The sequence below is a fragment of the Chaetodon trifascialis genome, chromosome 4, assembly GCF_039877785.1.
Source record: "Chaetodon trifascialis isolate fChaTrf1 chromosome 4, fChaTrf1.hap1, whole genome shotgun sequence".
Lineage (NCBI taxonomy): Eukaryota > Metazoa > Chordata > Actinopteri > Chaetodontiformes > Chaetodontidae > Chaetodon > Chaetodon trifascialis.
This window is the reverse complement of record NC_092059.1, coordinates 16,255,295-16,268,564: the sequence shown is the minus strand read 5'-3', so window position 1 is coordinate 16,268,564 and position 13,270 is coordinate 16,255,295. Positions and strand designations below refer to the sequence as shown.

The window sequence follows — 13,270 nt, the reverse complement described above, 5'->3', positions numbered from 1 at the left end:
TGCCTGAGGGGAGACACGGGTAATGCACCACTCCTAGTTCAGGCCAGATGGGCCGGTCTGCGCGCCTCAGAAGCATTTCACTTTCTCACACACACACACACACACACACACACACACACACACACACATGCACTGAGCTGTTTTTAAAAAGGCTCTGATCCTGCGTCGCCCCACCAGAACAAATCCCAACAAGACAGGATTTTGATATTGGAGTGAGTGGAAGATTTCATGGGATGGGCCTTGTTTTCTTAAACGTGTCAGTGCCTGTGTTGCGCTCCGTTGCCTCTTTGCATGTGTGTGTGTGTGTGTGTGTGTGAGAAAGAGAGATATGCTTGTTTGGCTCAGGGGGAGTGGTCGAGTTTGACGTCACCTTCTACGGAGTGTCACACCATTCTCAACACAAAGTGGCTTCCTCTTACTCGCACATTCATACTGCAACACAGCAACAGTTTTTTCTCTGGCAGGATGTGGTGAAGACTTAACTGCTCTTGGACTGTAAAAATCTTTATTTTTTCAGGCATTTTATTACCTTGGTGTTTTATTTTTGAATGTCTCAGCTTTGATGGCGTGAGGCCAGTGACAGAAAATAGTTTAGAGTTGTTTTTCTACAAGAAAAAAAATGCCTACAGTCAGTAGGTATATGAGTTTTCGTTCATCAAAGCGGTTCAAGTTAACAAGGTAAGGTGGTCCTTGTTGTTGTTGTTTGTCTTTAGTAGTTTCAAGTTGAAGCTGAAGACAGAGCCTTCACTCAGTCAGCTTGTGTTGTGTGGTCTCATATTCGTCCTGTATCGTCTTTTTAATGAATTTGTGGCTCGGTCCCTGGTGAAGAACTGGCTTTTGAGGAGCACATTAACCCTGTCAGCGTCCTGAAACAGCACTTTTTTTTTTTGCAGTTTACTAAAGTGGCATGTTTGCAGATGAAGGTCCATTTTGGAGCATCAGTCTGTGTTGATCAGCTTCCAAAGCAGGGCGCTGACGTATACGTGGACATATATCAATAAATCCTTCTGGCATAGCGTAATCTTTCCCAGCACATCATAAAGATAAACCCATTGCTTGTAAAGTGTCAGTCAAGTTATCATGTAGCTTTCAACCTGAATACAAATGGAGGGACTTAGTGAACAAGACTCTAAGCAATGATCGATAGCTCTCTAAATCATCATCATTAGTGCGGTTAGCGCGCAGAGTATTTCACTTTTAGGTTGTTTGTCATGTTGTCAGTCTCTGAATATATGTATGTGTAGAGGTGAAGAGCTCTATCAGTGGGTGTTTCAGCTGTGACATTTTGTGCTTCCCATTGTGGGGAAATGTTGTCGCGCTGTAACTCTTTCAAGAGAAATTTCACACGCCCATTGTATGTGTACATGAACAAGATTGTACAGCAATATCATGCATTTTCCTAATTAATTTATTTTTTTCCCATTTCCAGCAGCTACCCAGTAGAGAGCAGTGGTGGCGGGCTGTCAGCCAAAGTGAAGAAAAGCAGGAGCAGCTCAAGCAATGGCAGCATCAAGAAGTTGGAGACGAGGAAAGCCCTGAGCTTGGAGGCGGCCCAGCTCGAGATCCAGCAGCAGCACAAAACCCTCACCAGACAAGTTGCCATCAGGTAGGACAGATGGGAGAGTGTGGGAATTATACAAAATACCATGAGAGGTCTCTTGTAACCCAGAGAAGGCTTTGTGCTGATTCATGATGAGCCACCTTTCTGTAAAACACAGATCTATGTCCTGATTAAAACAGTTTGAAAGTCTGAAAACTGAACTATAAGCGATGAAACATGCAGACTGTTATGGTTGTTAGGTGTGGGGGAAATCTCATTTCTCAGTCTTGAGATGCATTAAATCAAATAGCGGAGATTCCCGGCTGTACTGAACATGTATCACAAGACCTGACCGAACGTTCAGCTGCTGTTCGGCCGTGACACACACATGACTGCACAGCCGGTGGACGCCGGCTGCTGTCACATGATTTAAATGTGTGAGGTGGATTCGTGGTATTTGCTGGCGTGAAGAACATTCTTCATCCCTACTGCTGCCCACGTGACATTTTGGTATGAGGAACATCAACGCTCACAACGGTTCAGTCAAGGAAGAAATGTTTAGAAAGAAATGAAATTTTTCAAGTTTCTTCGCTGCTAGAACTCTGCCAGCCCGCCTCCGGGACCATGCTGGTCATTGGATGGAATGATTTTATCATCAAATGTTCATCTCTGGTTCTCCATCTTCAATGACTTTCAAAGATCGGGCATCTCAGTTCTATGATGCTGCAGTCACTTCTGGTGGCAACGGAATTTCTGACTCATCCTGTTTCGCAACTGCAGCGAGTTACTTTGGCAATTCAGAGGGGATTAGAGCGAGCTGTGATGAAAGTGCACAGTCACGTCACGTCTCCGTGTCTTCTAACATCATCTTCAACCCGCTGACTTGCTTTAAACTGACAGCCGCGCTCTTTGTCCCCGCAGGTCGCAGACGTTCGATGTTGACAACAGAGGCTTCGACAGGACCGAGGGCACTGGAACACGAAGTGTAAGTCCTCATACGGATATCTGTGGTGCTTTGAGTGCGCTGTGATTAAAAAAATGTTCCGTTAGTGGCCGCGTGGCCTCAGACGAGAAGCAGCGCGTTTGTTTGAAGCTGCTCTTGACGGCTCATTGTCTGCTCACCACTTCATTGTCTCTTCTTTGTTCTTCTCTCTTTAGAGTTTCATGAAGCACAACAAGACATTCCACCAGTTGTTTCCAGACATTCCTAAGAGTGAAGACTTGATACACGGTAGGTAAACAAAACTGAAAGGGAGAACGAACGACGTAACGAGTGAACCACATAGAACTATAAGTCTTTGTGCTCCTCTCCTCTCCCAGCATACATCTGTGCCCTGCAGAAGGAAGTGCCCTACCATGGTCGGCTGTACATCACTGCCTGCCATGCCTGTTTCTACTCCTCAGTTCTGCTCAAGGACACTCGGGTAGGCTGCCGCTCTGCCCTGGCTTATCTTTATCTCTTACACCGTTGTTATGTCACTTTTTTTTTTATCTAATCTAAAATGATGTAATATGTCACTTTAAATCTCTCTTTTTGCGATTTGCTGTTTCACCATGCGTGCTCCCATGAAAAACAATGAGAGTTTTTGCTGATGTTTTCTGTTTGTGGCCGTGTCCTCTCGCAGGTAGTGATTCCAGTTTCCTCCATACACATAGTGAAGAAGCAGAACATGGCTTTACTGGTTCCCAACGCCTTGTCGATCCGCACCTCAGACGGAGACAAGGTCAGTTTCTAACCTCCAGCCACACGCAGCTATCTTAATCGAAGTGATTAGACCACAGAGTCTATTAAATATCTCTGCTGTAGATGTTATCTAATCAGTGATTGAGTCAATTTTGTGGTTTGCCGGCAGGGCAGACGGCTAATATCCTTTTAATTCCCTCTCATTGTTTAGTACCTGTTTGTGTCGCTGCGCAACAGAGAGTCCTGTTTTCAGCTGCTGCGTTCAGTCTGTCCTCAGATAGAGGTGAGTTCCTCACGTCAAATGCTACTGAGTTCTTAGCTATTCAGCAGTTGTGCAATGCTAAATGTGATAAAGCTGTGCGGGAAACGGTGCATCACACTAACGTTGCAAGAAGGTTGTAAAACTGATTCAGAGCGTGCGCACTTATCAGATCCATTCATCAGAACTGATAATACTCTACCAAAGTGAAAGTAGAGTATTATCTAGTATTAAAGTAAACTTTTCAACACCTAAAACCTGTTGTCTGTGTTGCAGGATGGAAGCACAAACAGTAGCCCTGTCTTCTCCTCAGCCGAGAACAGCTTCGATAAGAGCAAACTTGTGGTAAGAGACGTTTTTTTTTTTTTTTTCAAGGAGCACTTATTGTCCCTATTTTCAAGCGTTCTTGGGTTTTTATAATAGCGTAGACCAGTTTATGATTCCTGGCTCCCTCCTCTCAACAGAACACCAGCCAGTCCAGCCTGGACGACAGCTTCGACCAGTTGGATGGCTGCGAGTCACAGACTTTGCAGGAGCCGCGTGTGCACAGACCACACAGAGGTGAGAGGTCAACTCCAGTTCTTTAATCCTTCACGTTCTGTTTACATGCTGAACAGCAAACCTAGTCAGTGTAACAAATGTTAGCTGTACCTAGCTGAAGTAGAGAAATATAAATGATATGTCATTGTATTGTAGTGTCTGCAAGTTTTTTATTTTATTTTATTTATTTTTATTTTTTTTTTTTTTTAGTTGAAAGTAGCACTAAAAAAAAAAGTGACGGTTTGTTTTGGTGCCGTTCTCATGTCTGGTCTAGCCAGTTGAAATGCAAAAAGGATTAACAGCGAGCTAACATTGATTTCCTCTCCCCCACCCCTCTCTCTCTCCTTCAGAGGCAGTGCCTAATGGGAATGGCTCCGCTTTCAGGAGCCTACACCTGCAGCAGAGCGATAGCTCGTCCTCAGAGGAGCTGTCAGTATCAGGTAAGACAAAGATTAGTTACCAGCTAAGTCCTGGAAAACTCATGACTGTGATTTGCTAGTTTATCTGTCACAGTGGCCAAATGTCATTTTAGGCACTTAAGGGCTCTGAAATAAAAAGCGGCTTGTGTTTGATCCCCAGAGAAACAGATGCTAGTAAATGAAAGTTTACAAAGTGTTGGTTGGAAGATGTCAATGTTTGCGTTGCAGTGCACCAACAAGACCTATTCACAAGTTATTCTATGTTTACATTTCCTTTTCCGGGGTCAGGTGGATCGTGGGTTTGGAATGTGACAGAAAAGGCCAAGTCCCTGCTGGTTCAGAGAGAGGCCAGCACCCTCAACACTCTACTCTTCATTTACTTGATTTTGTAAGTAGCATTTTTTTCTCCACGGCTTGTTCTGTCTTGTCCTTGCCTCCTTTTAATCCATCGTCCTACAGACTAATCTAAATCTGATTCTCACTCTCAAAGTCACACTTGGTAAAGGACAGACTGAGGAATTTCAGAAACCTGTTCTGGGAGTATCAAACTTCTTGTAGGATCTCATGTCATAAATCCAACCCTGCCAACTTTCTGTGGGCTTTTGCAAACCAGTTTTGGATTGCTAACATAAGACACGTACAGCATGTCACATACCTGCTATAAGCTGATGTCATTAACAGTTATCACAGTGAATAAATAGGCAATGAATGTGACCTTTTTGTGTGTTCTGTCTGCTACAGGGTTGTGCTGCTGCTGCTGTCTTCCGGGTACATCGGTTTACGTATCGTGGCCCTGGAGGAACAGCTGACATCCCTTGGGGCACTGCCTGAGTTCACCTTACAGAGCGGGTAAGAAGTCTTTTCCTTTCAATTTGAGTCTCTCATTCTCTGTGGCTGCCTCTCTCTGCGTGACATGAACACACCTTACTGGATGGTTGCCAGAAAATCAACTACTACTACTCTTACAAGGAAAAAAGGTTCTCCTTTTTTCCTTGTAAGAGAACAAATTCCTGTAATAGGTGTAACTTCGCTGCCCAGTTCTGAAATAGTTGTGAATTGTTAGGTGTGTATTAAATTGTCGGTTGTGATCAGCCACTCTGAACTGGTTCCCTCTTTTCTTTTCAGGTACCACCAAGACACATAACACTCGGTGACTGAAGGAGAGATTGGTTGACTCATGACTGGAGGATTCTTTCGGCCTCTTACTACAGAACACAGCGAGGGGAAGTTTCATGTGCTCCAACTGTGCTCCCAACATGGCCTCTGCTGTTAGCTACAGGAAAAATGGCCAACCTGTGCAATTTCAGAGACAACTTGAAGGGCTATACTTCCTCTTAGTGCAGTAGACAAATGGACATGCCACGACTTAGTCACGTAGAGCCAAAATGCATACGCACACTGCCTGGTTGCAGCGTGTCGGTCGTTGAAACCAAAGTCGAACGGTTCAGACTTATGTGTGCCACACTGGCCAAGTCGACGGGCACTTTCCCGTCAGGAGATGATCCACACCTGTGAACTTGTGTTATCCGTTGTCCTTCGTATCCATAGCCTTCTCCCTGTGCATGCATGTCTGAACAGGGCTATACCAGTCAGCATTAGCCTGCTGTAGCGCTTATCATTGCACCTCAACACCGGAGACGTAGTGCTATGCATAGCCAAAGACGCACATCTTTTGCATGAGTGCACAGAGATGACTTTTAAACGATTTCTCTTCTTCGCCCTTCCATTGCTCAGCAGTATGTGCAGATCTGTCTCTGCCCTCAAACTGAGCTACTGCCGGGTACTTCTCTTCGAATGGTTCTGTGGGTTGACACGATGATCACTGAAATCTCCAAATCAGATCAGCCCACGGAGGCTGGACGCTCTCCTGATGGTCTCATCCTTTCTCTCTTTCGCCAACCAGCAACGATTGCAGTATTACTTCCCTCTTCTTTGGCATGATTTAAACCAGTTTAATGATCAACGCTCAGAGGTTGTTTTCCCCTGCGGTCTCAGCTGGATGAAAGCATCATCAATGCACAAATGTTTAGTACAATAGGAGACGAGGAGGTTGTCTCAGATGTGTTTTCGTGTACTTTTCTATGACTTTGGTCTTCAGGAGTAGGTTTAAAACTGGTCTGGTCCAGGTGTCCGTCGGTGTGCTGTCCACCACGACACGTCGTGTTAAAAGTACAAACCTCTCTCTTTGACAGGCCTCTTGAGGACCAAGCGGCTCTCTAGACATTTTCAGGTAATTTAAAGTAGCACCGATAATGTATTTCTAATCCTCACGCACATGTCTGCAATATCGACACTTGACTGATACTGTATGCGCGTTCTCGCTCTCGTCACCTGAAGAGGAGAATGTCAGGTCCAAGTTTTTCAACAGAAAGTGGTCCCAAGAAGAAATTTCAATATGCAACAAATTATTATGCATGGCAAAAAATGTAATTTATCTTTGTGTGCTGTTTTTAAATGGAGCTTGACGTTTTGCGGGGGAGGAAAACAACACAATAAAAAAAAAAAGATGTGGGGGGGGAGTAGGCTCAAGCGAGCGAGCGCACTTTAAAAAATGTGTCGTGCCTGTCGCAATCCAAGACACGGTAGATTTGGATTGAGGGGAAATGGCAAAGATGGCGTTCTGTGGTATCTGATGGTGCTAAGACCTTCTCTTTTTTTTTCCTCTTTTAATTGTTTTCACTCAGGGGTGGTGGGCACTACCTGCCACGTGGTTTTAGGTCGTCGTCTTTTCCTTCGTCATTTCAGCGTCTCGTGCTTGTGATGGGGTTCACGTTCTGTACGTCTTGGCTTTGGTGGTTTCTCAGATGTCCCTTTGAGAAAGAACACTACTTTTCATTGAGATTCATTTGACTTTACTATCTGATATAACTGTATTCTGCTTCTCCAAATGCTTGTTTTTTTTTCCTTTCTCCCCGTCTTATGACCCTTTTTAAACTCACCTAACAATGCATATCCACATCTTAATGACTGAACCACCACCCTTACTGTGGACGCTCATGCTCAACTTTAGCCAAGGTTTTTTGTCAACATACCATCCTGTCAATTCTTATGATCCCCCAGCAGGGGGCAGCACACACATCCACTGTCCTTTAATGGACTTAATGCAAGAATCTCAATGATGAGGGCAGTATTTGTGTGGTTTTGCACTATTTAAAGTGTTGTACATAATTTTGTATCAATTGTTAATGTCCTTAATTCTACCATGGTCCTATATATATTTATTTGCATTCTGTGTAATTCAAAGTAGTCTCTGTGAGATGACTTTGCTATTGTTCAAAATAAATCAAATGTTGCGAAGTAAATGGTGTTTTGTATTTGCTGTTACTTAAAGCTGTTTGGGAGTGGCACAGGTAAACCTGCTGCGGTGCAAACATTCACCAAACACTTTCACATTTACATTTCACGCCAGTGTTGGTGAGGTAATACAGAAAGTGACTTCAAACCTTAATATATGCAATGAAACAAGGCTTGATGGATTTATGGAGCATTAAAACTCAACTACAAATCAGATAATCTGGACAGCAAGACTGAATATATTCATTTACCCCTGCCTGCATCTGCTGAGCACATACAAAGACTTGGAGCAAGCTATTTTATATTATATTGCTTCTGATACTTTATTGTTAGATTATGTTTGTAAAATTCTATTATCCAGAATATATCACAGAATATTTAGAAGTGCAAAGTCAATGGCAGCTGTAGATTCCCTAAGACATTATTTCTATAAATGCAAAAATATTTTTCAGTTTTGAGCCAAAGAAAGAGTCTGCAGCAAGTCCAAATACCTTTGACTCAGCACTTCCCGGTATTGTATTATGACCCTTTTCTCTCGCTCCTGTTTTCTTCAGAGGAGATACTTGAATTTTATCAATTTCCTGGATTCCCCAGAGGAATCAATACTTAAACTTTGCTGCTCTTTAGCTGATGAGCGAACTGGTAACCAGTTTTTAAAAGGCAGTAAGCCGGAGTTTTTGTTGTTAAATGAGCAACTGAAGCCAGATCATTCAGATAGCAGAAAGGTGGAATCACTCTGCTCTATTTTCCAGCAGTGGTGTTTTGTGCCTCTCGTATGTGGCAGGACACCGCCATCTAGTGGACAATCTCTGACAGACATTTTAGTAGAAAGCAACAATACATGTACAATGGACATTTTAATTCTGATCAGTGCCCCCAGTGTATGGTGTTTAATTGGCTGATCTGACAATTAAACACCATACACTTAAAATGTTTGTTAAGTGCTGAGGGTCAAGATAAAAAAAAAAAATGTTGCTGTCAGGAGGTCAGAGCTGCAGTGAAAGCACACAGGAGTCTATGATTTCTATTTATTTCACTCTAGCTACTCAGGAAGCAGCAGCGACATCCATTGCAGCAGTCTTCGAGCTAATCGGGTCGTTCATCTGGTTCAGCTGTCCGGGTTGTTTGAGGGAGCAGGTTCTGCAGTGGTCCGCTGGTAAGCACAGAGCTGAAACACACCTGGAAGAAACCAAAGACAGAAAAACTCTCTTCAGAATGACAGCAATCTCCCACTGTAATGGATAAAGTTTAATTAAATGACATCCAGGTTGTTGCTATGGATTTCGTACATGGAGGCTTTAAATACTCGAGTTACTATAAAACAAGAGAAGAAGAACTGAAGCACGGGGCCATAGACACTGGTTTAATTAATTTATTTTTCAGGGCTGCTGCATCTAATCTGAGGTAGTTTACAACTGCACAACATAATGAAAGTGTGATTTTAGATATATCCCAAATGCACAACTCAGTATTTAGCACAGCCACCTAAACTGTGAGTGTACTATGAAGATCCATGTACAGCTTCTGTTACTGACCAAACAAATGTGCAATGTAGCACCCCTTTGGATACTTTTATCACTTTTCTTTTTTCTTTTTCTTTCTTTTTTTTTTTTTTTTTTTACAAAATAAACACACAAATAAATAAATACAGTTAATACCTGCTGCAAAAGCCAAAATGATGGCCACCCAGCCGATGATGTAGGACCAGGAAAAGCGCCAGTCCAAGAAGCGTTTGCCAAAGAAAGTGACAGTCACTCCGGTGTAAATTGCCAAAGCCAGCAGAGCAAGAAAACCTGAGAATGGAGGGTAAGAGCAAACTTTCAAAATCCAACATAAGAATAAACAGACCAGACACATGTGAACTAGCTATAACTAATCTGTCAGCAGACATTTAAAGCGCATGTGAAAAGGGTGATCATGGCATGGCTTGTTGAACCAAAGCCTGGGTATACAGGCTTGCCATACTGATCCAAGACCAGCCACTGTTGTAAACCCACAGCAGAAAGGTCCCAGACAGGTCCAGAGCAGAGAAAAGGAACCATAGCCTCATGTTTTTGGAACTGACCCTTCCCTTCACTGCAGTTACTCTTTAATCCTATAATAACTCAGTGAGGTTTATAATGAGCTGAGCAGTCTCTTTAATCACTGTGTCACCCTGTAATAAAGTGTGTGTGTTACCTGACAGGACCAGGGCGATGCCACCTGTACGGACCCTCCTGTTCTTGGTGCCGTTAGTGAAGGCGCTCAGACCGAGCACCACGCCGGCGAAGCAGCTCAGCACCGCCAGCAACATGAAGGCCCGTGTGGCATCCCAGAAGGCTGGACACGAAGAGGTCAGGACCGCATAAGCATCAACACACACTTACACTTACTTTAGGCTTGGATTTGCTGGAAATACTGCAATTTCAGTCTCTTCCTTCAATCTGCGCTTCTTTCCCTTTTTATTCCCTTTCAAACTCTATTGGTACAACTTTCCTAAATGTTGTTTCCATCAATAAAAAAAAGTGAGGTTATCATGTTTTTACACAGCCTAATTGATGTCGCTGGTAAATCTACTGATCATTATTTAAACAGGTGTCATGTGGTTTGGTTTGCTGAAGCTGCCAATAAAACATTCAATTCTGTAGTACTCACCTACAGTTATAGTGTGAGCATGGCATTTGTGGTTGATGCAGAACCTCCAAAGCCCCTGATTGGCAGAGCTACCCGAGTATCGATACTGCATCCAGAAGTCTGTTGCTGTAGAAACGATGAGAAGCACGAGGGCCGCCACGCCGCACAGCGTGCCTCCTCCCGCCAGAGTATACAGCATCGTGGAGCAGCCGGGGGAAGCACTGTCCTCCTAAACATTCAGCAACTGTGGACAGGGTGGAGAAAGGTGCATCGTTTAGACCTCGTACTCAGCGATTGGCTCACTGATGCCCTGAATGGACGCCTCAGCGTTGATCCACATTGCCTGTCATTGTCAATGTTGTTTTAGAGTCTGCATCTGGCACTTTAGCCAAAAAATGTCCATTCAATATACATGTATGCTCATGATGACAAAGTTAAAGGGAGCCTATAGTATGCAGGAAATGTTTGAAAACAAACAGTTTGCCATTTTTGTAGCTTCCTCTTGGATGCATCCGGCTGACAGCAACTGGTTGCTACCTTTTTAAGTCTGGACCTCACCTGCACCCTGTAATTGGCTGGGGGCAACACACCCACTGCCCAAAGTTTGACGTTCACAAATGTCCCAACCACATCAAAATGACAAGAAAATTTAAAAAATACAGGCCATGAGCAGATGAATAGACCGCCACACACTTCTAGTTGGTCATAATTAATGATTTAGAGGGATTTTATTTTGCAAACCCTGCATGTCATCTTTAACAAAGTTTCCTTGCTACTACCCTCTCTCCCCCACAACCTTATGCAAATCAGGGACCTCAATTATTGTAGATCAGAGTGGTCATGACAGAATTTATTCAGCTTCCTGGAAGTGCCACAAGTCAAAATCTTGACTTGTATCTGAGCCAGACAAACACTTCAAAACTCAATGACCAAGTAGAAACCGCTTCTTACCCTTTAGAACAGTTTAAAAACAATAGCAGGAGTCATTTTCCTTCTGGTTTTTAAATGTTACCAGATGGTCCTTATTAAGCGTTTCTAAAAAAAAAAAAAAAAAAAGAAAGAATCGTACGTTCCTCTCACTTCAGACAAGAAAGCAAGTCACTCTTCAGTGATGCTGCCGAACTGCAGCCAGCAAAGCACTTGAGCCAAACCGCTGCATGACAATAAGCTTGCCTATCAGGCAGTTCAGAGCCATTGTTCACCACTAAATCCCCTCTGTGCGCCACAAACTAACCTTTCAACGCCGAGCAACTGAACTGTCAGCAGTGTTGCTCTCTGTCACACAGCCAGCAAACCAGTGATTTTACACACAGATCTCAACTCCCATACTCCTCACTGCAGCTATCCAAAACAGCCCAAATCCCCAAATCACACCCAAATTAGACCCATACACCTGATTATATTGCTCTATTTGTCAAGCATATGATCAAACATGATGGTTGAAGACCCAGTTTGTTAGCTGTAAAGATCTTTTCCCAACACAGAGATCTCCAAGCTTCAGCTGCTCTGTCTTTGTTGTTCCGCTTGTTCTCCAAAAACAGGTCCATATGCTGTTTTGCCTTTAAAGCCCTCAAAGAAAGTAGCATCTTCCCGGAAGAACAGCAAAAACAGATTCTGTGTAAATCCACGTTTTTTATTTCTGATACCTCTGGGTTGGCTGGTGTCTATCCAGGGTTGCTGGTTGTAACAGTGTGCCTATCCTTTTTAAGCCCTGCACCCCTGGCTCTCATTGTCCACCTCACAAAAGAGGGAATGATCGAGTGCAGCATGTGAGTTATGGTAAATCCCCCCCCACCCTTGCTCTCTTCTCTGCAGTTACCTCCATCCCTCCATCAACTCCATCTCCCTAACCTCTTGCACTTTGTCTGCCTCTCCGTGCCCTGCATGACTTCTTCTCACTCCTTTGCTTCTGTGTTATTTCTTCATACTTTCTCAAAAGTAGCTGATTATATCTCGCACCTACAGTAGTTCATATGCCCAACACCCATAGTGTAATCATGGCGGTGAAGTGAGGCAGGACAGGCACTGGCAGGCTTCCAATGCAAAAAATACATATAGAAGGCGACTGCTTGGAGCAAAAAGTATGTGTTTGTGCACCCTGCACACACATATATGCTACTCATGGACGGACTGACCATCTGGCATAATGGGCATTTTCCCAGTGGGCCGACGTGCTATTTTGGGCCGATAGTCGGCCACTTTTTTATTTTAAATATCTGACCAGCCCATAATACCAGACAGTCGATCAGCGGCCTGATTGACATTGGGCTGGCCCAGTCACACCCATAAACACCAACCCGCTTTTGGTTTGGTCTAGCCGGCGTAATGCGTTCGGCAAAAAAAAAAAAAAGACAACCCAGCTGTTATCATCATCCATCCATTATCTATACCGCCTATCCCTTTCGGGGTTGCGGGGGGCTGGAGCCTATCCCAGCTACAATGGGCGAGAGGCGGGGTACACCCGATTGCAGGGCCACATGCAAAGACAGACAAACATTCACACTCACACCTACAGACAATTCAGAGTCATCAATTAACCTAATGAGCATGTTTTTGGTCTGTGGGAGGAAGCCGGAGTGCCCGGAGAGAACCCACGCATGCACGGGAAGAACATGCAAACTTCACACAGAAAGGCCCCACCTGACCCGGGCATCGAACCGGCAACCTTCTTGCTGTGAGGCACCCGCACTACCTGCTGCGCCACCGTGCAGCCCCTGTTATCATTATTATTATTATTATTATTATTATTATTATTATTATTATTATTATTATTATTATTATTATTATTATTATTATTATTATTATTAGTGTGTGTGTCCCGGGTCAGATGCCGGGTCGGATCCCGGCCAGTCATCATAAGAGTTTGTTCATAACCACCGACCGGCCCTCGACACGCTGGTCTGCGGCCCATAGGTTATTAA

General features: G+C 43.9%; 2 protein-coding genes across 4 annotated transcripts in view; one reads left to right on the top strand and one right to left on the bottom strand.

Moving 5' to 3' along the window:
- LOC139330599 (GRAM domain-containing protein 2B) overlaps positions 1-13,270 on the top strand; it is a 93,049-nt gene that overhangs the window by 7,986 nt on the left and 71,793 nt on the right. Inside the window, exons 1-13 of one of the 3 annotated variants that reach the window (XM_070961600.1) lie at positions 424-678; positions 1,430-1,606; positions 2,462-2,525; positions 2,699-2,771; positions 2,861-2,964; positions 3,166-3,264; positions 3,436-3,507; positions 3,760-3,828; positions 3,948-4,044; positions 4,374-4,463; positions 4,731-4,830; positions 5,184-5,291; positions 5,568-7,741. In XM_070961600.1, the coding sequence (XP_070817701.1) occupies positions 620-678; positions 1,430-1,606; positions 2,462-2,525; positions 2,699-2,771; positions 2,861-2,964; positions 3,166-3,264; positions 3,436-3,507; positions 3,760-3,828; positions 3,948-4,044; positions 4,374-4,463; positions 4,731-4,830; positions 5,184-5,291; positions 5,568-5,586 (1,131 nt within the window). In that variant the 5' untranslated portion in view covers positions 424-619 and the 3' untranslated portion in view covers positions 5,587-7,741. Of the gene's footprint in view, positions 1-423; positions 679-1,429; positions 1,607-2,461; positions 2,526-2,698; positions 2,772-2,860; positions 2,965-3,165; positions 3,265-3,435; positions 3,508-3,759; positions 3,829-3,947; positions 4,045-4,373; positions 4,464-4,730; positions 4,831-5,183; positions 5,292-5,567; positions 7,742-13,270 lie in introns of those variants that run through there. The other 2 variants (XM_070961599.1, XM_070961597.1) reach the window with 2 other exon arrangements.
- Positions 8,845-10,548, bottom strand: lim2.2 (lens intrinsic membrane protein 2.2). Its single transcript, XM_070961512.1, has 4 exons — positions 10,371-10,548; positions 9,915-10,055; positions 9,395-9,529; positions 8,845-8,915 (listed from the first exon to the last, which is right to left on the bottom strand). The coding sequence occupies exons 1-4, from the start codon at positions 10,546-10,548 to the stop codon at positions 8,845-8,847; spliced, it is 525 nt and encodes a 174-aa protein (XP_070817613.1).